General features: G+C 36.5%; 1 protein-coding gene across 1 annotated transcript; it reads left to right on the top strand.

Annotated features, from left to right (window-relative positions):
• The first annotated feature begins 10,906 nt into the window (after positions 1-10,906).
• LOC144361477 (deoxynucleoside triphosphate triphosphohydrolase SAMHD1-like) lies at positions 10,907-24,050 on the top strand. Its single transcript, XM_085507495.1, has 9 exons — positions 10,907-10,939; positions 15,190-15,239; positions 18,386-18,546; positions 21,199-21,317; positions 21,521-21,591; positions 22,718-22,879; positions 23,108-23,155; positions 23,639-23,803; positions 23,953-24,050. The coding sequence occupies exons 1-9, from the start codon at positions 10,918-10,920 to the stop codon at positions 24,046-24,048; spliced, it is 894 nt and encodes a 297-aa protein (XP_085363621.1). The 5' UTR covers positions 10,907-10,917; the 3' UTR covers positions 24,049-24,050.
• The last annotated feature ends 391 nt before the right edge of the window (positions 24,051-24,441 follow it).

Genomic DNA, 24,441 nt, shown 5'->3' with positions numbered 1-24,441 from the left:
CGAGTTTGGGTATAACTGCTCTGGCGGATGTAGACTTAATTATTTCCACCATTGGATAACGCGAGTAGTTGTCAATAGCTACTAATACATAGTCTCCTGACGGAAACGGTTCACAAAAGTCCATTGCTAATTCCTTCCATGCTTTATTTGGAAGTGGTGTCATTTGTAAGGGTTCCCTGCTGTTTGAGTGTGTTGCCGATTGACAAGTCACACAGCTGTAGATTTTCTCTTCTACTAGTTTATCGATGTTGAAAAACCAGACTTTTTTCCTTAATTCCTCAGCTCCTGAGAGCGAGATTATTTGTAGTTATGTTGACGATCGCTGCTGTGTCTGCAGAAGTACTATGGGATATTGCATGATGGGAGTGAAAAGTCTTTTGATCAGTAAGATAATTATAGAAAAGGGAAAACTAAAGTGACTGTGAAATAAAGGTTGGTTTTAAATATTAAATATCATGGATTCTGGATGAAATAATGAAAAGAAACTGCATGAACGGATAAAAAAGGGCAGTAAATGTGGCAAGAATGCAAGGTCAGAATCCGGGGGTCAAAATACGTCACAATACATCCATCATCATCATCATCCATTGGCTATCAACAACAATGGATTCGGTAAAAGTCTTAATTTGCAGTTTGTGTGTATGGCCGGGGACACATCTCATGCCAATTCTGTGCTGCAGTAACAGTATATGCTGTTTTTTTTGTGCAATGGAAATTAATACAATGCTGCCAAAGGACATTTCCTTCTACAAAACAACCATGGGACGTTTATCTTGAGAAACTGAGAAGACGAAACTCCCTTGAGATAGTCGTTGTTGTGAAACAATGGACATACTTCTCCAGGATATCAAGGGTAGTTTTGATTATTAGAAGAGGGAAACTGCTGCTGTATGGAAAAGCAAAGTTCAATGTCATTGGCGACAGTAATTCTAAATCGATGTTGGTTTTAATTGGTGTACACCTGGTGTTGAAGTAATAACATTACGATGTTTTTGAGTTTCTCGCTTTACGTCTTTTCTAGCCGAGCCACGCCTTGATAATTTATCAATATACATATGGTAGTGATGTATAGGGAGATGAAATTGCACTAAAATCACCAATTGAAAATGCACATATAAATTATCTTCGTTTTCTCTTGGGGACATCCAAAAACAACACAACAATAGGCTTATACGGTGAACATGGACGTTACCCATTCGAGACTTATATTGGAAAACAAATGATAAAATATTTTAATCATGTAAAGAACTCCCCAAATCCATTATTGAAACAAGCTTTCCAAGAAAACAAAGAAATTAATAATAAATGGTAGACTCGCTTTTGAATAACATCAACCAGTCTAACCTGGTCGACAACAATGAAGTTCTAACAGCAAGGTAATTAGGAGAAATTAATAAAAATATACAAACATCATTTATATCAACTAGGAAAAGTGACTAACATTACGACAATCAATCATAAAAAAATAAGAACATTAAAATTAAAAAAAAAAACAATTTTGCTTTTGAAACCTACCTTGTACCCTGCAAAATATTGAGATGTGCGTAAATTTAAATAATTCCTCCTCAGTGACCATAACTTGAAAATTGAGACTGGCAGACACAACAGAATACCCCTTGCTAATAGATTATGCAACCTTTGTGATCAGAATCAAGTAGAAGATGAGTATCACCTAATGATGTCATGCAAAAATTCTACCCCTGATAGAAATGTCTTATTTGGCAAATTTAAATGGCACAAACCAAAATTTGTTACCAAAGACACAATTCATAGTATGGCTAAACAACAGTGGTCTGACACTCCCTGTAGCAAGGAACCTAAAGATGTGTTTTGAAATAAGACAGCAACCCCAGAGACAATTTTCTTTCCCAGTTAAGTTTTGCATCTTTTTGTTGTATAATAATTTAGTCTTAATATTTTCTTTCTCTGTTACAGTAATGTATTAGCTTAGTTTTTTGTATTTCTTTATTTTATTTTATTATTTAATTGTTTTAACCTTTTATTCTTTCTTAAACATTTGTAACCATTGCCGTGGAATGTGCAAGTGTTAATAAACTTAATAATATTCAATTGATGACCCCGCACATTAGTGATTGGCCTAGGCTAGTTGAAGAGGGTTTTAAATGGGCGACTCAAGAGAAGTATTCGCCATGACTCCAGACTTTTCTTTCGTGTTTATACAACACTTACATGTTACTGTCAGGAAGGTTTATTGTCCTGTTTGTATTTGCACAATGTGAAAGAGGGGTTTATAGTCAAAATATATTAGTATATGGGTGGTTGTATGCGTAATGAAACTATATACAATTTGACTCATGGTATGGTTTGGTTAATTATTTTCTTAAAACTGTACAGAAAATCACAGACTTTCATTATTTATTGTTTATAGTTTTTCTAAATTTCAGTTGTTATTGTTCATAATTATTTACTGCAATAACACTTTTTCCAGTTATTATGATTGTGTGCATGACAGCTTTATAAGACACAATAAGACAGGGTGATATGTACGGATATGTGCGAGTATGTTTCATGGGTTAATAGGCCACTTCTTTGCTTTAATTCTCTGGAAATATCACTTGCTGTTTATCATCCATATTTCGATATCCAACAATGTCAGGTAATTCTAACTAACTACTTTTTCGCTAAATTTTCCCAGCCTTGCTTCTACTCTCATATTGTCTTTAACAATGAAGGTTAATGCAGATATATGTAAATTACACAGAGGTAACACTACAATACATTTCCCTTTACATTCCCTTGTATTACATAACAGTCTTTGAGCTGAGGCAGTTATGGTTCACAACCATCACCAGTTCTCTTGTAATCTCCTTGATTTTACCACTCCCTGGTGTCCTTCATGTGCGAGATCTATTACGGGGTCTTGTAGTGATTTAGGAATTACAATTTGCATTCCACGCAGAATTACGTCTTATGTAGATGTTAATGTTAACGTATCTCGCACTTTGTGTAGCGAACAAATTATCACTGAATCAATTTCGTTTTGTTTGGTTTGGATTGTGCATTCTTGTGCCTTGACATATAGTCAGCGGGGTTATCTTTCCTGGATCGATATTTAACTGTATAATCATACTGTTGCATTTTTAGTGTCCATCGCTCAATTCTCGCCGTCGGCTTTGAACCTGGGTTGTTATATTTGCCCACGTGACTAATAGCGATTCCCTCTCTGTTTGCGAATATCGTTGTTCCACAGGAGTAAGCGATCGACTTGCATAACTGACCACTCGAGGCGGTGTCACACCATGTTCTCCACATTGTGTTAGCATTGCCCTTAATCCTACAGGGCTTGCGTCAACATCAATTTCAGTCGCTTTGTTAGGGTTGAAATAAGCCATTACGGTATCACTAGTTAGACGCTCCTCAATTGATTTCAGCGCGTTGTCGTGAATCTCCGTCCATTACACGGTGTCCCGTCTTTTGGTAATTGACGTAGCGGGGGTGTAATCGTTGCTAGATCAGGTATGAATCGGCTGAAATATGTCACCATCCCCAGTACTTCTAACTTCGCTGGCACTTTTCGAAGATTCAGCATTGTGTATAGCTGTCACCTTTTCTGGATCTGATGATATTCCATCGGCAGAGAACTTATTGCCATAGAATACCAGATTGGACTTATTAAATTGACATATTTTCTTCATGAGAGTCAGATTCCTCTCTCTAAGGTATTGAAATACAGCTCGTAGATTTTTGGAGTGATCTTCCTCGGATGTACCATGTATGAGTATATCGTCGCTGACATTTATTGCGCCAGGTATTCCATCAATAACTTGGCTAATAGCGTTCTGAAATATCTCGGACGCGGATGAAATTCCAAAACTTAGTCGATTATAGCGATGTAACCCAACATGAGTGCTAAATGTTGTAATGTGGCCGCGACGCGGGTGAAAGTTCGAGTTGATGATATCCTTGATTTAGATCAAGCTTAGAGAATACCGTAGCTTTGTTTAAATCTTGTATTATATCATCGGTGGTAGGCATCACGTGTCGATGTGCAATTTGACTTGGAAATCTGAAAATTGTCCCAACACCCGTACACAAGTCGGCGTATTCTTGTACCAAACTATCGATATTAGTCTGGCCTTTCACCTATATGACTATTTGTATCAGTCCGAGATCTTCCGCTGTTTGGAATATTGATCCGTAGACTCTAAAGGATTTTGCTTTGTTTGACGAAATATATGTCTCTCATACGATTTCGTTCGTCTTGGATTAAATCGTTCATTCAATGCTTCGTTTTCGCCTCTCTTTTCTTTCGGCTTCCCTTCTGACCTCTAGTCCGGCGTAGTGGACTAGTAGAGCACGTTGTCTCTTCTTACTGTCGATACCACATGCAACCATTAGATTCTGAAAACCTTCCAGTCACTCTTCCCATCTTTTCCCACAGGAACTTGGGTTCTCGTGAACTTGGAATGATTCATAATGTGAAATAGAATCTTCTGCCATTATAATTCTAAATACACATTCATCTAATGGTTACTGGATTAACCCACTGTGATAGGCAAGTTATCGAATGGATGACCGTGTACTTAAAACCAAGTTTAAAGTGTTATAAGTCCAGATATGTACGAATACATTCCCTAATACCAAATAACTATAATTTTTTGGCGAATTTAAAACCTGGGATAATCTTATCCGCTTAGTTTTACATTATATCACCTACTTTTGTGGCAGGGAATTATCTTTGCTCTCCCAGTTTGAAGTTTAGCACGTCATAAATGTTTCCAGGTTTACTATCTGAACAATGACACACTAACATATTTCAAAAAGATAATCTCTACTTTCAAAACCTTGCGGTAAACATGTGGATTTTTTGATCTGATGTCTTTTCTAGCTACAGTTGAAAGCAATGGAAATTATGTCACAATATTTTGTATACAAATTACACTCATCGTCGATGAACCCTCCTAGGGCTCAAAGTAATCTATGCATTTTTTTATAAGAATGAGTAAACAATTTGTATATTGTAAATGCACACAGTCAATTTGGAACACTATCCAATATATATGGAATACAGTACTCAATTATCGAAACAATTTGACATAATGAATCATAATTATTCTGATAATTATTGTGAAGAATACTATTTACGAGTGTGAAGGGTATAGTACGTAATAGCATTACAATAATAAAACAAACGGCATATGTTATATCAAAGAAAAAGAAAATTTATAATGTTGTTACTGCTCACGTGAAAACAAAGTCTATATGCGTTTTTGTTTCTCTTGTCAGTGTAGGAACATTATTATGTATTGTATTGTATTGTATTGTATTAGGTAAAGGAAGATTTGATTTTCCAAGTAAAAATATTAGACAACTAGTATAGTACAACTATGAGCCATGTTGGGTAAGTGGTTATTTTTTGGTTTTGTTATTATACATATTTGTCTACTATCAAAATTAAAACCCAAAATATAACTTTTTTTGCCAAGTTATTGTATTGCAATACCAAAAGTAGTGACACAAAATAAAATGTTGTACTATACTAGGTATACTAAGGAAGACACGTGGTACTATACTAGGTATACTAAGGAAGACACGTGGTACTATACTAGGTATACTAAGGAAGACACGTTTTACTATACAAGGTATACTAAGGAAGACACGTGGTACTATACAAGGTATACTAAGGAAGACACGTGGTACTATTCCAGGTATACTAAGGAAGACACGTGGTACTATACTAGGTATACTCAGGAAGACACGTTGTACTATACTAGGTATACTCAGGAAGACACGTTGTACTATACTCGGTATACTAAGGATGATACGTGGTACTATACTCGGTATACTAAGGATGACACGTGGTACTATACTAGGTATACTAAGGAAGACACGTGGTACTATACTAGGTATACTAAGGAAGACACGTGGTATTATACTAGGTATACTAAGGAAGACACGTGGTACTATACTAGGTATACTAAGGAAGACACGTGGTATTATACTAGGTATACTAAGGAAGACACGTTGTACTATACTAGGTGTACTAAGGAAGACACGTTGTACTATACTCGGTATACTAAGGATGATACGTGGTACTATACTCGGTATACTAAGGATGACACGTGGTACTATACTAGGTATACTAAGGAAGACACGTGGTACTATACTAGGTATACTAAGGAAGACACGTGGTACTATACTAGGTATACTAAGGAAGACACGTTGTACTATACTAGGTATACTAAGGAAGACACGCGATACTATTCCAGGTATACTAAGGAAGGCACGTGGTACTATACTAGGTATATTAAGGAAGACACGTGGTACTATACTAGGTATACTAAGGAAGACACGTGGTACTATACTAGGTATACTAAGGAAGACACGTTGTACCATACTAGGTATACTAAGGAAGACACGTGGTACTATACTAGGTATACTAAGGAAGACACGTGGTACTATACTAGGTATACTAAGGAAGACACGTTGTACCATACTAGGTATACTAAGGAAGACACGCGATACTATTCCAGGTATACTCAGGAAGACACGTTGTACTAAACTAGGTATACTCAGGAAGACACGTTGTACTATACTCGGTATTCTAAGGATGATACGTGGTACTATACTCGGTATACTAAGGATGACACGTGGTACTATACTAGGTATACTAAGGAAGACACGTGGTACTATACTAGGTATACTCAGGAAGACACGTTTTACTATACTAGGTATACTCAGGAAGACACGTTGTACCATACTAGGTAAACTAAGGAAGACACGTTGTACTATACTAGGTATACTAAGGAAGACACGTTGAACTATACTAGGCATACTAAGGAAGAAACGTTGTACTATACTAGGTATACTAAGGAAGACACGTTGTACTATACTAGGTATACTAAGGAAGACACGTGGTACTATACTAGGTATACTAAGGAAGACACGTTGTACTATACTAGGTATACTAAGGAAGACACGTGGTACTATACTAGGTATACTAAGGGAGACACGTTGTACTATACTAGGTATACTAAGGAAGACACGTTGTACTATAATACTAGGTATACTTAGGAAGACACGTTGTACTATACTAGGTATACTAAGGGAGACACGTGGTACTATACTAGGTATACTAAGGATGACACGTTGTACTATACTAGGTATACTAAGGAAGACACGTTGTACTATACTAGGTATACTAAGGAAGACACGTGGTACTATACTAGGTATACTAAGGGAGACACGTTGTACTATACTAGGTATACTAAGGAAGACACGTTGTACTATAATACTAGGTATACTTAGGAAGACACGTTGTACTATACTAGGTATACTAAGGGAGACACGTGGTACTATACTAGGTATACTAAGGATGACACGTTGTACTATACTCGGTATACTAAGGATGATACGTGGTACTATACTCGGTATACTAAGGATGACACGTGGTACTATACTAGGTATACTAAGGAAGACACGTGGTACTATACTAGGTATACTAAGGAAGACACGTGGTATTATACTAGGTATACTAAGGTAGACACGTTGTACTATACTAGGTGTACTAAGGAAGACACGTTGTACTATACTCGGTATACTAAGGATGATACGTGGTACTATACTCGGTATACTAAGGATGACACGTGGTACTATACTAGGTATACTAAGGAAGACACGTGGTACTATACTAGGTATACTAAGGAAGACACGTGGTACTATACTAGGTATACTAAGGAAGACACATTGTACTATACTAGGTATACTAAGGAAGACACGCGATACTATTCCAGGTATACTAAGGAAGGCACGTGGTACTATACTAGGTATACTCAGGAAGACACGTTGTACTAAACTAGGTATACTCAGGAAGACACGTTGTACTATACTCGGTATTCTAAGGATGATACGTGGTACTATACTCGGTATACTAAGGATGACACGTGGTACTATACTAGGTATACTAAGGAAGACACGTGGTACTATACTAGGTATACTCAGGAAGACACGTTTTACTATACTAGGTATACTCAGGAAGACACGTTGTACCATACTAGGTAAACTAAGGAAGACACGTTGTACTATACTAGGTATACTAAGGAAGACACGTTGAACTATACTAGGCATACTAAGGAAGAAACGTTGTACTATACTAGGTATACTAAGGAAGACACGTTGTACTATACTAGGTATACTAAGGAAGACACGTGGTACTATACTAGGTATACTAAGGAAGACACGTTGTACTATACTAGGTATACTAAGGAAGACACGTGGTACTATACTAGGTATACTAAGGAAGACACGTGGTACTATACTAGGTATACTAAGGAAGACACGTTGTACCATACTAGGTATACTAAGGAAGACACGCGATACTATTCCAGGTATACTCAGGAAGACACGTTGTACTAAACTAGGTATACTCAGGAAGACACGTTGTACTATACTCGGTATTCTAAGGATGATACGTGGTACTATACTCGGTATACTAAGGATGACACGTGGTACTATACTAGGTATACTAAGGAAGACACGTGGTACTATACTAGGTATACTCAGGAAGACACGTTTTACTATACTAGGTATACTCAGGAAGACACGTTGTACCATACTAGGTAAACTAAGGAAGACACGTTGTACTATACTAGGTATACTAAGGAAGACACGTTGAACTATACTAGGCATACTAAGGAAGAAACGTTGTACTATACTAGGTATACTAAGGAAGACACGTTGTACTATACTAGGTATACTAAGGAAGACACGTGGTACTATACTAGGTATACTAAGGAAGACACGTTGTACTATACTAGGTATACTAAGGAAGACACGTGGTACTATACTAGGTATACTAAGGGAGACACGTTGTACTATACTAGGTATACTAAGGAAGACACGTTGTACTATAATACTAGGTATACTTAGGAAGACACGTTGTACTATACTAGGTATACTAAGGGAGACACGTGGTACTATACTAGGTATACTAAGGATGACACGTTGTACTATACTAGGTATACTAAGGAAGACACGTTGTACTATACTAGGTATACTAAGGAAGACACGTGGTACTATACTAGGTATACTAAGGGAGACACGTTGTACTATACTAGGTATACTAAGGAAGACACGTTGTACTATAATACTAGGTATACTTAGGAAGACACGTTGTACTATACTAGGTATACTAAGGGAGACACGTGGTACTATACTAGGTATACTAAGGATGACACGTTGTACTATACTCGGTATACTAAGGATGATACGTGGTACTATACTCGGTATACTAAGGATGACACGTGGTACTATACTAGGTATACTAAGGAAGACACGTGGTACTATACTAGGTATACTAAGGAAGACACGTGGTATTATACTAGGTATACTAAGGTAGACACGTTGTACTATACTAGGTGTACTAAGGAAGACACGTTGTACTATACTCGGTATACTAAGGATGATACGTGGTACTATACTCGGTATACTAAGGATGACACGTGGTACTATACTAGGTATACTAAGGAAGACACGTGGTACTATACTAGGTATACTAAGGAAGACACGTGGTACTATACTAGGTATACTAAGGAAGACACATTGTACTATACTAGGTATACTAAGGAAGACACGCGATACTATTCCAGGTATACTAAGGAAGGCACGTGGTACTATACTAGGTATACTCAGGAAGACACGTTGTACTAAACTAGGTATACTCAGGAAGACACGTTGTACTATACTCGGTATTCTAAGGATGATACGTGGTACTATACTCGGTATACTAAGGATGACACGTGGTACTATACTAGGTATACTAAGGAAGACACGTGGTACTATACTAGGTATACTCAGGAAGACACGTTTTACTATACTAGGTATACTCAGGAAGACACGTTGTACCATACTAGGTAAACTAAGGAAGACACGTTGTACTATACTAGGTATACTAAGGAAGACACGTTGAACTATACTAGGCATACTAAGGAAGAAACGTTGTACTATACTAGGTATACTAAGGAAGACACGTTGTACTATACTAGGTATACTAAGGAAGACACGTGGTACTATACTAGGTATACTAAGGAAGACACGTTGTACTATACTAGGTATACTAAGGAAGACACGTGGTACTATACTAGGTATACTAAGGGAGACACGTTGTACTATACTAGGTATACTAAGGAAGACACGTTGTACTATAATACTAGGTATACTTAGGAAGACACGTTGTACTATACTAGGTATACTAAGGGAGACACGTGGTACTATACTAGGTATACTAAGGATGACACGTTGTACTATACTAGGTATACTAAGGAAGACACGTTGTACTATACTAGGTATACTAAGGAAGACACGTGGTACTATACTAGGTATACTAAGGGAGACACGTTGTACTATACTAGGTATACTAAGGAAGACACGTTGTACTATAATACTAGGTATACTTAGGAAGACACGTTGTACTATACTAGGTATACTAAGGGAGACACGTGGTACTATACTAGGTATACTAAGGATGACACGTTGTACTATACTAGGTATACTAAGGATGACACGTGGTACTATACTAGGTATACTAAGGAAGACACGTTGTACTATACTAGGTATACTAAGGAAGACACGTGGTACTATACTAGGTATATTAAGGAAGACACGTGGTACTATACTAGGTACTTAGGAAAACACGTTGTACTATTCCAGGTACAGCAGGCGGCAGTCGTCGTGCCGCGTCCTATTTGATATGGGACTCATAGCGACGTATACAACGCGTGTAAAATGCATTGTATACCACGCTTTAAGCGATGAATTGATGCATACAAACTACAATGGGTCTTTCAACTATGAGGGCAGCATACACAATATCGACATAATTTTATACAGTACAATGAAACAATTAGATGCAGACTGGACTTTGTACAGCTCGTGATATCACGCAGTGTGGACTTTAAAATGGACGACGTAACAATGGCAGGTGAGACTTCGTTCACTATTTTTTTTTTTACATTTAATTGTTGAAATTAACACACAATTCTGCATTATTATAGTGAACCGCCAATAATGAACAATATTGCCGAGATTCGACTATAATCACCTTTTGTCAGCTTACAACTGTGTGTCAATATTTAAAATAATTGCTCGCTATTGCTAAAGTAACATCAATATCGAACCCGCCCACTGTTTTAAAGAGGAAACTGACGTGGCAGCCAGCATTTAACATATGAGACGGCCACATTCATTTTAGGGTGTAAATATAAGTTAATTTTAATGTAATTTTAAAAAATCTCGTTATTGATTCATGTAATTCGTAATTGATTAAAAATTTGAAATGATGATATGGTCGACAGTTGCTAATTAAACGAAGGATTATGGATTTGACCGGATAAGTTGGAACTTACTTCTTCATTTTTATACATTGCAATTCATAGCGGCGCTTTAGTCGACAGCTACCATTAATCATATAACACGAATTATTTACTGCAATATATTTGCTGACAGAAAACAGCTGTCGTATCTTAGATAAGATAAGATAGATTTTCATTTGGAATGTACCAAAGAAACTTCGAGTAATGTCCAATAACAACAACAACAACAACAACAACAACAACAATCTTTATTTTAGAAAACATACATAGGCCGGCGCACTTTGACGTCTGAGAGGTTTGTTTGCTACCATCAGACACAAGTCTGACTGTTGTGATAACATTTCGTGTTAGTTGTTTTACAACACTTTGTCATTTGAACTATGTTCTGGGGATACTATCTGTACGATTGCAACGAATTCAGCAGCATGAAACCAAGCCATTACGCACTTTGACGTCTGAGAGGTTTGTTTGCTACCATCAAACACAAGTCTGACTGTTGTGATAACATTTCGTGTTAGTTGTTTTACAACACTTTGTCATTTGAACTATGTTCTGGGGATACTATCTGTACGATTGCAACGAATTCAGCAGCATGAAACCAAGCCATTATACTTCGTAAAACGTAGAGAAGTATGTCCTGCTCGCAGCCGCAGTTTTGTTGTTGTTTTTCAGTCAAGTTTACTGACGGCCAAGCAACTAGTACTCTTATTGAGTATTAATTCTGCGGCTCCAACTGAAATAATTTAATGGTGTTTTTTGTGTGATTTTTGACACGATATTTCTGAGTAAAGATTAACTGTCAGAAATGTTCATGGGAACGAGGCTAACCTTCTGAATATAAATGCTGATATCAATCACAATCAAGTGTGTGGTTTAATGCGAAATTCAAAGACAAGTACAAGTAAGTTTTGATTTAGCAATAATAACAAATTGGTCAGTTTATACTTCTTTTTAAGTACCTTAATTAAATTTCTTAACATGGGTATGTATCAATAACAATGCAATGCTATATCTGGAAGTAATAAAATAAATGGTATTCAAATTGGTCCAAATCAAGTGAAATACACTGCTTATGCAGATGATCTCACCACTTTTGTCCGAGACTTGGCCTCAGCTACGGAACTATTTTGCAAATTGGACAGTTTTAGTGCTGTATCTGGGCTGAAGGTAAATGCGGATAAAACAGAAGCAATGTGGATAGGTAGCTGGAGACACCGAAAAGACAAACTTTTAAAATTAAAATGGTGTTCAGATTGTGTTAAAATTGTATATATTTTTCATATAACGATGATCTTGCGACTTCAATGAATTGTGAAGAATATATTGTGCCAGTTGGAAAGCTTTTAAATTTTTGGGTTTGTCATAATTTATCTTTACGCGGTAAAATACAAGTTATTCGATTTATAGCTATTTCCAAACTCCTGTATACTTTTAACTTTATTTCCGTGCCTACATCAGTATTAGTTAAACTCAACTCGATGTTTTATAATTTCCTCTGGAACGGTCCTGATAAGATCGCCAGAAACACTGTGATTGGTAATATGTTAATAGGGGTGGCTATGCCGGATTTACTGAGCATGTATTTTGGAGCAGAAGCAAATTGGGTTAAAACTTTAAGGTTTTTTGATAAAAATTACCACCCATAGAAACAAGTTTTTGATTGGTATCTTAATTCGGTAGGTGGAGCATTTTTTTGTTCCAGTGTAATTTTAATAGGGAAATGTTACCGATAAATTTGCCACCCTTTTACGAGTCTGTTCTTCGTGCATGGTCGTCAGGAAATTTACATAAACTCCCGGGAAATCTTCAAGAAATCGCAAGTGAGATTATTTGGAACAATCAAAATATTATTATTCAAGGAAAATCTATCTTTTATAGAGAATTGTATAACATAGGTATAGTTTATATTACAGATTTTTATGATAAGAATGGTAAAATTCTGTCTTGGGATCTATTGGTTAATCGTTTGGAAGCCACGGCAATTTTTTTAAAATGGTTTGGTCTTGTGGATGCAATTCCAAAAAACTTGGCATATAAATGTTCTTATGTTGTTAGACCCACTCTCCCAGTAAGTGTTCCTAGTGATGGTAAAATTATAGTTATTTGCAAAATGTCTACGAGAATATTTACCCAAATACTAGTTACAAGGACCCCCCCCCCCCCGAAAAGCGAAATATACTATCAAAATTTGTTTCCTACTATAACTTTAGACTGGATAAAATTGTATGCACTTTCCACAGCTATATGGATTTATCTGTAGACTGCTAATATTCAAAGGAGCTTTGGGGTAAATTATTTCATAACTGGGGATTTTTTTTAAATTTAGACAGTCTTCCAGATATACATCAATTACTACTTGGGGATGGAAATTTTAGTACTATTACAAATCAGGTTATATTGCTTGCTAAACACTGATAGATGCCAAGATATCTTACCCAGTTTCATAGTATTAAAACATTTAGTGTTGAATATTGATAAAATTGAAAATTATATTGCAACTCGTAAAAATATTATGGAGCAGCATGTTAATAAATGGGGTGATTTTCCAATCGAATAAGTAAAATTTTATGTTCTTTACTTTACTCCGATATTTTTTTTTATCTGTGATTGTGTTGTGATTATTAGTTATGTTTCTTTTTCATGCGTTGGTAATTGAATAAAAAAAGGTACTTCTTAGAAACAAATCTCTACAATTTTTACTTACGTGTCTAACCCTTCTAATCTTTGACAATGAACTCCGAAGCTTTGGCTGTTCAGATAAGTACCTTATGATAAAGAAAATATCTTGTAATGTTAAATAAAACGAACTGCAAACACGCTTCGGTTTCAACATTTGGCAGTTATTCAAATGAGCTGCCTTATTGTTATATTCATGTAAACAGTAGTACAATGGTTAAAATAGATGCCGTCTGTAATCGTGAAACATTGAAAAATTAGTGCACTGGGAAGGGCACATTGAATAGCCGCATTCCAGGCTATACACTCGTGCATTTACTAGCTGACCTCTAAACAGTCGGTATCGAATATTGCACGATCACACGAGATTTGATAAATCACGTGGGTTTAGGGATGTTTGTACTAGTGACCCAAAGTGGTCACAGTATCTCATCACAACTATGACGATGTTGATGAGAAAGCCATTTCTACCATTGTTTAACTTTAATTATTGGTGTTCATGTAGAAATTTATATATAAATTTAATTTAATTTAATGTTACATTCAAGTTCACTTGCAGGAAGTGTTTTTTTTTACAATGTTGGCATGTGGCAATAATTAAAATAACATTAAACATATTACTAGATTATGGAAAAAAATGTATCAATAACAGTCTGTATAAACTCCATGAAGTTTCTGAAGACTGGTATTTCAATGCGTTTTACAATTGTACATCAACAACTCGTAGAATTTTTACACAGTTATTTTATATTTATATCGACCGACAAAAAGAAATATGTTTAGGGCGGTGGTCGGTGTGCGACATTTGTGTTGATAAACATTGATTTTCCCACAATCCAATGCGCTCTTCTAATGGAAATCACAAAGGTGAGGTTTGATATGGGCACGACATGCACTAATTACCGCCGGTGACTCCTTCTATACCTTACAATCACCTACAAATATCTAATTAAAGCTTGGTAACGTCTCAGTTTGTACTCGTTGAACTGCGTAGCAGTCAAAGGCGCCATGTTTGTCTATGGGAGAACTATATACTAGTAATTCGCGCATGCTTGGCGCGACGACTACCGCCCTTTACGTGATTTATTGACGATTGGTTTGAGGTAAATTTTGTCTAAACAAGGTAGAAGATGATAAAATATATGTTTGATTTTTATATTAACATGTATTGTTTCATCTGTAGCAGACCAGCAGAAAGCAGCAGTATCAGCCACACCTGCATCGCCGCCAAAGGTATATTGGATGTAGTAGACTTAACAGTCACTATTTTATACATTTTTTGTTTATTGTCTAGTTTGGTGGCATTTGTCTATCTGCATGCAATGGATATGTTTCCCATTCAAAATAGAAAAAAAAACAGTACACCCAAAAAACAGTTTTTTTTTAAAAAAAAAAAAGTTAGGATACGTGTTTATAACAGCAGACCGCTCACTTTGATTTCTGGATAGTCGCCTTTGCGCGCAAACAATAAATATTGACATAATTTGCATAAGTAGGCCTACTTAGCAACGGGAACAACGCACGCATGCCCTGTCTCTGTGATCATTCTATATTAGTACAGAGGGGGGGGGGCAAGGGTTATTTTCGTTCAACGTAATTGCAATATTTTTTTGTTCGTACAACGTAAATTGAAAAAATAAATTCTATAATTCTGTAATCACAGGCTAGACGTACAATGTAATCAATTAAATATTTTTTCGTACACTGTAAAAATGTGTCATTTTTCTCGGTCAGTACAAGAATTTACATCCAAATAAAAAAATCGTCAGGAATAATCCAAGGAAATTACATTTTAGAAACTGTAAAACGACTAGATGACACAATTCACTGCAAAATTGAATGTCAATACGTAAAAGTCCCTCTAACCGAATGAAGAGCATTACGAGGGTAATATGCGCATACGTCTCTACACACGGCGCAGCAATGGTGGATAATTTGAGTCGGAGAGTTCTTCGGACCATTCAATGTTCCATTTTTTATCACTATAAACTGTAAAAACGTATTTTTTTCTTTGTAAATTGTAAAAAGCCCTTTTTATTTCCCGTAAAACTGTACCAGCTACCCTCCTTGCTCCCCCTCAGTACATGTGTGTGACACATCCAAAAATTAGCGCTCCTTGAAATTGTTATCAGGATTATTATTAGAAATGAAGAGAAGGAAGGGACCAAAAAGAAAAATATGACCCCAATGTCCGAAAAAGCAAAACATCGTCTAAAAAAAATAAAAAAACATCGATCGTGGGACTCATGAGTCCAGCCACAGTCCCTCTATATATATATATAAGAGCATGGACGTACTAGACGTACTGTTGTCCAGCGAAAGTTCAGACTCCGACGATACTGCTGTGACGGTGCAAAATTTATCTACATGTAGCTCAGACATTGAAGAACCAGAAGAAGCGCATATTAAAACCTTACAGCATGTGCATTCTTGCTAAAAAAAATAATCGGTCACGGTGGTCGCGGTGCTCAAGCTGCAACGACGGGCATTTGAAATTAACTTCTGAAAACGGTTTTCTTCGGCCACGCATGTTGTTATTATTTGAATACGATCGATGCTTCTCGAGAAAATGATCGCGGCAAATGATGACCCAAATCAAGAAACGTGTAAATCACCTCACTCCTTATACGGAGTGTCCCCGCCCAATTATGACGTCAAATGTTCAGAGATGAACTGTATTGCATGTTTACTTCCTGTATACCAAACAGGATTATTTTTCACAGGCCGGCTTCGGGTATGGCAAGGTACTTTTTTTACACACGTTGTCCCAAACGACAAATTATTTCTCACAATGAAATTTTAATATCCAGTAAGGAACTGAGATATAAATACAATTGAATAATCGTTATGCCAGTCCCGGGTGCCACTCGGCTTGACCGACCAGCTAGCACGTCTGCATTTACAAAGCACGTTTTATTTTATTTATTTTACGATATGATCATTGTTGGTAACTTTTACATTGCGTAGAAAACACGCGGTGATTCGAACTGATCACAGTTGGTCCATATTAAAACTTGCAACAGCTGCCACAATGAACTCAGTCGTGCGGTTCCCGGTTACTGGGGTAGTAATCATAATCTCTCACTTATGTCCAGTCAACAAACAACCTTTGTATGCGCAAAGGATTATGTAATTTATCAGTTGTAACTGTACAACTCTATCTAGGTGAACGAGTCTCGTCAGTGGTGTTGAGCCTGTTTTACGTTGAATATCGACGATACGCCGCGGTGTGATCACTTTGTAACTTGAACCACACAACCTGTAAAATAGAAGTATACCCTTCGCCCGAGTGTAAATTTTTTCTCAAATGACGTCCCACACTGAAAATATTGATCAGTTTGTTTAGTGGAAAGGTTATTTGCCGTTTCTGCTAAATGAAAGCGGACTAATTAGTGAACTACATTATAGAGTACGCTGCGTTCCTTGGGTATCGCATTCGCTTCAATTTTGCATGGGCTGTTCTACCGAAAGTGTCGAACAAACGTGTGAGAGCGTTATCGTAACAATGGCCGCTGGCGACTCGCGTTTTAACTCAAAGTAAATTACGTGTAATTCAGTGACTGTGGTCCAACACTTCAAGGTAGTATCATGAAATTAACGCAACACGCTAGGAAAAAATCTTGTCACCCGATTGGATGGGACATCTTATGGTTAACATTACGTTGTTTGTTACTCCTCTAACTAGTTTCAGTTTTTTCTTTTTCTTAGTTTTAATTTTCCTTCCTTTTTCCATTATGTAATGTAATATTTTGTGTTGTATGTCTATTATTGAAACGAAATAAAAATATTGTTTAAATAAAAAAAAAAGTGCTGATTTTTTTAAAAAATAACATTTTTTGTTTATTTACTTAGCAATTGAATTAGATCAAAAATGACCCAGAAAGGGTGAAACAAGAGCCTTTAAAGTTAATAAAATATATAGTTTACTATAGTTCATGACAATTGTTATAGTATATGAAAATATCAAGCCTAATTATAATATCCCTGTTAAGTCTACTACATCCTTATTAAATACGTTAATTGATATATTAACTTTTTACGTCTCTCCTCATTTTTGTAGTCACATTACCTACAGTATATTGTCATGCATGTCACTATTTTTTTCTGAAGATATTCTAATTCATCAACTATTACAATATTACGATACAAAGTACATGGCACTTTGATATCTACAAAATTTAAAACACATAAAAAACAAAACCACCGAAATAGTAATCACAGTGTGGTAGACAAAGATACCTTCATAGCTCAATATTGTTTTTTTGAACGCAGTCGGGAGATAACATATCGTCACATCTATGCTATTGCACTCGGTTCATATCATTTTGAGTTTCATTACGTAATGCAACACAAAACTGATGCATCTTTTAAACTTCCAGTTTATTAACGACCCTATTCATGGTTTAATCGAACTCGGTCATGTGTACATGAAAATAATCGACACACCAGAGTTTCAACGTCTGAGAAATATCAAGCAGCTTGGAGGGTGTAGTTACGTATATCCTGGGGCTGTTCACACGAGATTTGAGCACAGTATCGGGTAAGTAGATTGTGGTTCACACGAGATTTGAACACAGTATTGGGTAAGTAGCTGGTGGTTGACACGAGATTTGAACACAGTATTGGGTAAGTAGATGGTGGTTCACACGAGATTTGATCACGTATTGGGTAATTAGATAGTGGTTCACACGAGATTTGAACACAGTGTTGGGTAAGGAGATAGTGGTTCACACGAGATTTGAACACACCATTGGGTAAGTAGATGGTGGTTCACACGAGATTTGAACACAGTATTAGGTAATTAGATGGTGGTTCACACGAGATTTGAACACAGTATTGGTAAGTACATGGTGGTTCAGACGAGATTTGAGCACAGTATTGGGTAAGTAGATGGTGGTTCACGCGAGATTTGATCACAGTGTCGGGTAAGTAGATGGTGGTTCACACGAGATTTGAACACAGTATTGGGTAAGTAGATGGTGGTTCATACGAGATTTGAACACTGTATTGGGTAAGTTGATGGTAGTTCACACAAGATTTGATCACGTATTGGGTAAGTAGATGGTTGTTCACGCGAGATTTGAACACAGTATTGGGTAAGTAGATGATGGTTCACACAAGATTTGATCACGTATTGGGTAAGTAGATGGTGGCTCACGCAAGATTTGAGCACAGTATTGGGTAAGTAGATGGTTGTTCATACGATATTTGAACACAGCATTGGGTAAGTAGATGGTGGTTCACGCGAGATTTGAACACAGTATTGGGTAAGTAGCTGGTGGCTCACACGAGATTTGATCACAGTATTGGGTAAGTAGATGATGGTTGACGCGAGATTTGAATACAGTATTAGGTAAGTAGATGGTGGTTGACACGAGATTTGAATACAGTATTAGGTAAGTAGATGGTGGTTCACACGAGATTTAAACAGAGTATTGGGTAAGTAGATGGTGGTTCATACGAGATTTGAACACAATATTGGGTAAGTTGATGGTAGCTCACACAAAATTTGATCACGTATTGGGTAAGTAGATGGTGGCTCACACTAGATTTGAACACAGTATTGAGTAAGTAGATGGTGGTTGACGCGAGATTTGAATACAGTATTAGGTAAGTAGATGGTGGTTGACACGAGATTTGAATACAGTATTAGGTAAGTAGATGGTGGTTCATACGAGATTTAAACAGAGTATTGAGTAAGTAGATGGTGGTTCCGACGGGATTTGAACACAGCATTGGGTAAGTAGTTGGTGGTTCATACGAGACTGATTTGAATACAATATTGGGTTAAGTAGATGGTGGTTCATACGAGATTTGAATACAGTATTGTTGGGTTAGTACTGATACTAATAATGAGTGAATAGACCATTTCCCGTTCCCTGCGAGAGTTCAACAAACGCGAAAGTTTTTTGGGAGGTATTTCCGAGCTGAATAATGTGTTATACGCATTTGACAACAATCATCTATGATGAAGTAAGGGTTAGGTCAACGCCATATTCACCACTCTGAAAGTACATCGACATGGAGCTAAAAAAATGAGATTCATATTTATATACAAACGTGCGGTTTGCGCCTTTCACGCAATACGCGAGATCTCGCAGTGAACGGAAATTATCTATTGTCCCTAGAGATGTCGCTAGCATAAATACTTAAAGGGCGGCAGTCGTCGTGCCGCGTCCTGTTCGATATGGGACTCATAGCGTCGTAAACAACGCGTGTAAAATACATTGTTTATTTACATGAAATTCGAACACGCGCTGCGCGACGACCACCGCGTTTTAAGTTTAAAACGGGACAAGTTAAGGGATGACGTCAAAAGATCGATGTCGGATAAAAAGCTTATTTGCTTTAGTTTGGGGGTGGGGGGTTTTGACCTCAAAAAGTTTCCATCCTACAAAAACGATTTTATTTTTTAATGAAGTAAAAAAAACCTTGGAGTATTTGTAGTTCGTTTTTCTCTATCCAATCATAGACAAAAATAACAGAAAATGAAAAAAAAAAAACATCCAAGACGAGAAAATGGTTTGGTCCGAGTGTAAATATGTGCGTCAAATGAGGTCAATTTCTGGTCATGGAACTAGAGCATGCGCAGAAACCAGAAAAGTTGTTTGCCCATGCGTATATTCCGCTTCATTATTACAACCAACTGCTATGCCATACTACTGTCCGATTATCAATTTGTATTTAATGGTGAATGTAGTCTGACGCCATGATCAATATTTATCAATTAAGTTTCAGTGGGGGGTGGGGGGATTTGGGAAAAACTAAAAGAATTAAGTTTTTTATCCGACATCGATCTTTTGACGTCGTACCTAAATGCAAATAATATTGATTTATGGTGGTGCCACATGTGGAGGAAGGAGTGCTCACTCTTGAACTGATATAACCTGATGGCTGAATGCCTTATGTTAACGTTTGTATGTCTTTTTTTCTGTATCGACCGCCCTCAGGGGGTGGCACTCACCTGGATTTTGGTGGCAGTGCTCCGTGGCCCGTTAAGAACTAAAAAAGTATGACGTTGAGGGCGCTTTCGCCAAAACAAATGACGAGCCTGCGCAGCAGTGGAATTGACTGATGTTATAATGTAATGTTTTCTCAGTCGTTTCTTATGTGTAGAGTTTTTATGATATTATTTCTAATTTGTTTGCTATTGTAATGATATTAATAGGACTTTAATTGTTCAATTATATAGGACGTGCCATATAGCATTACAACTTATCGAGCATTTGAAGAACAACAAAGAGAAAAAAGTGGAAATCACCGACGAAGAGAAACTGTGTGTTGGAATTGCAGCGCTTTGTCATGATCTGGGTACGATTACTTAAAGGGCGGCAGTCGACGTGTCGCGTTCTGTTCGATATGGTACTCATAGCGACGTATACAACGCGTGTAAAATCCATTGTTTATTTACATGGAATTCGAACACGCGCTTTAATATACATAACGATACCCAGAACAAAACATTTTCTGTAGAACATAAAATTGCATATTATAGTTGAAAAATATCGTTTCAGGACATGGGCCGTTTTCTCATCTTTTTGATCGAGGTGTAATCCCGAGGATAAATAAGGAGAACCCCACCCAGGTAAATGAGTCAATACCGTGAATAACGAGATCCCGTCAACATATGTGAGATCTAGCTTATTGCGAAAAGCTTGAACCGCAAACATTTGATTTGATTTTCAACTTGAAATTCTTTTTTTATGATTGAATGTCGAAATATCGATTTTTCATAGGGGAATATAGCGTTGAGATACTCCTACTTTATGAATCTTAAAGGCGGTGGTCGTCGCACTGCGTCCTGCTCGATATGGGGATCATAGTGATGTACACGACGCGTGTAAACTACTTTACACGAAATTCGACCACACCTGCGCGACGACCACCGCCCTTTGATCACCATCAAATGTTCATAACACATTATTAAACATGATAATATCTCAAAAATTCTACCGCGTTTGTCGATACTCACGCGAAGTCACTACGACCTCTATTTGTCCTGTTTTTACGTTCGATCTCACGCATAACACGGGATCTCGTAGTAAACTGAAAATGGTGTATTACCAAATATAGATACTAAATTATATCCGGGAATTATATATCATGTCTTTCTAAAAGAGACATATGTGTAAGTAAAATGTCATGTCATACATTTTTTTATGATAATAGCAAGCGGCTAGTCATTTTGGTTATGTGTAATGTGAACATCCACACATTTTACACTTACGCGTACCACAAGAGTCATTTGTGTTTGGTATATTGCATCGCTTGCAAAATTAGGGGGAACACGCATCTCATGTAATACTTTTAAAATCACTTTGATATAAATTTAACACTTTTCTATTTTGGGTGTTGTGTATTCATTCATTGTGTAAAGGGTTTCCAGCCCAATAAATATGGCTGGAAAATGTCAGTGATGAACAAATTTGGATTATTTAAAGCGGGGGGCTCGTCACCTGCGCAAGCGCTGGAATTGAGTCCCAAGCGACGATAACAACATACGCTAAGAACGCGAAGGCTCATGGGTAGACGCGTGTTTGTAAACAATGACACGCTATGGCCGCCTGAGGCATGCGCAGGTGACGACCCTCCCGCTTTAATCATGCTGTTTTCAATTTTGAAAGACAATATTTAAGTCAACAATGCACGAAATTCAGAAATATATGCACACGTATTAACGTAATGGTGTCACGTGATTTACTCTCATCCAGCATGAAATGTACTCGATCAAAATATTTGATCGTATGATGGAAAACGGGTTAATAAAAAAATACATCAAAGACGCCGGATACGAAATGGAAGCCAAGTATGATCATTACCATTGTATTAAAGAAATGATCTACGGACCATTTGATGAGAAAACACTTAAAAGGGTAAGCTTCGCAATCGCCGATTCCATGTTTACGTGTGCGCAGTAAGATGAAGGGGCATACACCATCATAAAATATGAAATGTTAAAAGCATTTCACTATGCTACCAAATTAGTTTGGTCTCATCTGAGGCACATCAAACATAATTTATTCACCTTTATGTACTGATTTCTATTAAGTGAGAAAATACTATAAAACAAAAGTATCAGAGTAATATAAAATTTATTACAGACACCGGAATACAAATTCGAGGATAAGGAGAAACGTTTTCTTTATGAGGTGAGCAATTTATGAAGTGTATTTGATCTACCTGTTCGGAGAAGCAAAGATTATTTATAACATGACCGGCTTACATGCTTCGTCAGTGGCAAGACCGTATTTTTAAATGTATACATGTATTCACACACTGTATACTCTCCTCAGATTATTTTTTTCCGTCTCGACTTCAGTCTTAAATTAGTCAATAATATTGAATAAATTGAACTTTCATAATTTGATTATCTACAGCATACTTATGAATGATCTTCACACGGTATTACTATCGTGAGATTCACGTTTGAGACGATTAGTGCTGTTAGTTATTGATAAGTGTGTTTGCTTATACTACATAGGAGACTCAATGACATAATATATATGAACCACGGGGAAATTTAAATTTGTCTCTCGTTGAAGAAACGTACTTATCTTATTCCTGGAATATTCAACAATTTCCCTGTCAATACATTTTGCGATATTCAAATATATATATATATATATAACCAGATTGTGTCAAACGAAGCGACTGGCATTGATGTGGACAAGTGGGATTATTTTGCACGTGACTGCTATTACCTTGGTATCCATAACAACTTTGACTACAAACGTTTCATAAAGTTTGCAAGAGTAATAGAACACGAGGGATATAACCGCATATGCTTCAGACACAAGGTATGTAAATAAGGTGATACCTAATCGTAACAACTGTCATGTTCTGGCTTTAGGGCTTTAGTAGCAATTAAAAAGCACCACATATGGACATTATTTTGCATTTTTTTGTCTCCGAGAAACAATTTCTTCTTTTTTGTTGTTTGCTGTAGGAAGAGCACAATGTATATGAAATGTTCCATACACGATACAGGTTATACAGACAAGCTTACTTCCACAGAGCTACAACTGGTATTGAAGAGATGTAAGTAAGAAATGAATGAATAAATAAATAAATAAATAAATAAATAAATAAATAAATAAATAAATAACTAAATAAATAAATAAATAAATAAATAAATAAATAAAAATAAATAAATAAATAAATAAATAAATAAATAAATAAATAAATAAATAAATAAATAAATAAATAAATAAATAAATAAATAAATAAATAAAAGGGTTAAATCAAGTACATTGCATTACAAATTAAATTTTTATATAGGGAATTGCATCTTCATATTTCAGGGCCTGTGTGAAAGATTAAATTCGAGCGTCATTAACCTTCACTTCAGAGGTACTAAGTTCGGGGAATTCTCCACCTTTCTATCAAACAAAAACACACAGAGAATCGAATCGTGTCACATTTGGTCTCAGCCGCG

Source organism: Saccoglossus kowalevskii, chromosome 14 (genome assembly GCF_978046115.1).
Source record: "Saccoglossus kowalevskii chromosome 14, keSacKowa6.1, whole genome shotgun sequence".
Classification (NCBI taxonomy): domain Eukaryota; kingdom Metazoa; phylum Hemichordata; class Enteropneusta; family Harrimaniidae; genus Saccoglossus; species Saccoglossus kowalevskii.
This window is presented reverse-complemented; position numbering and strand designations above follow the sequence as displayed.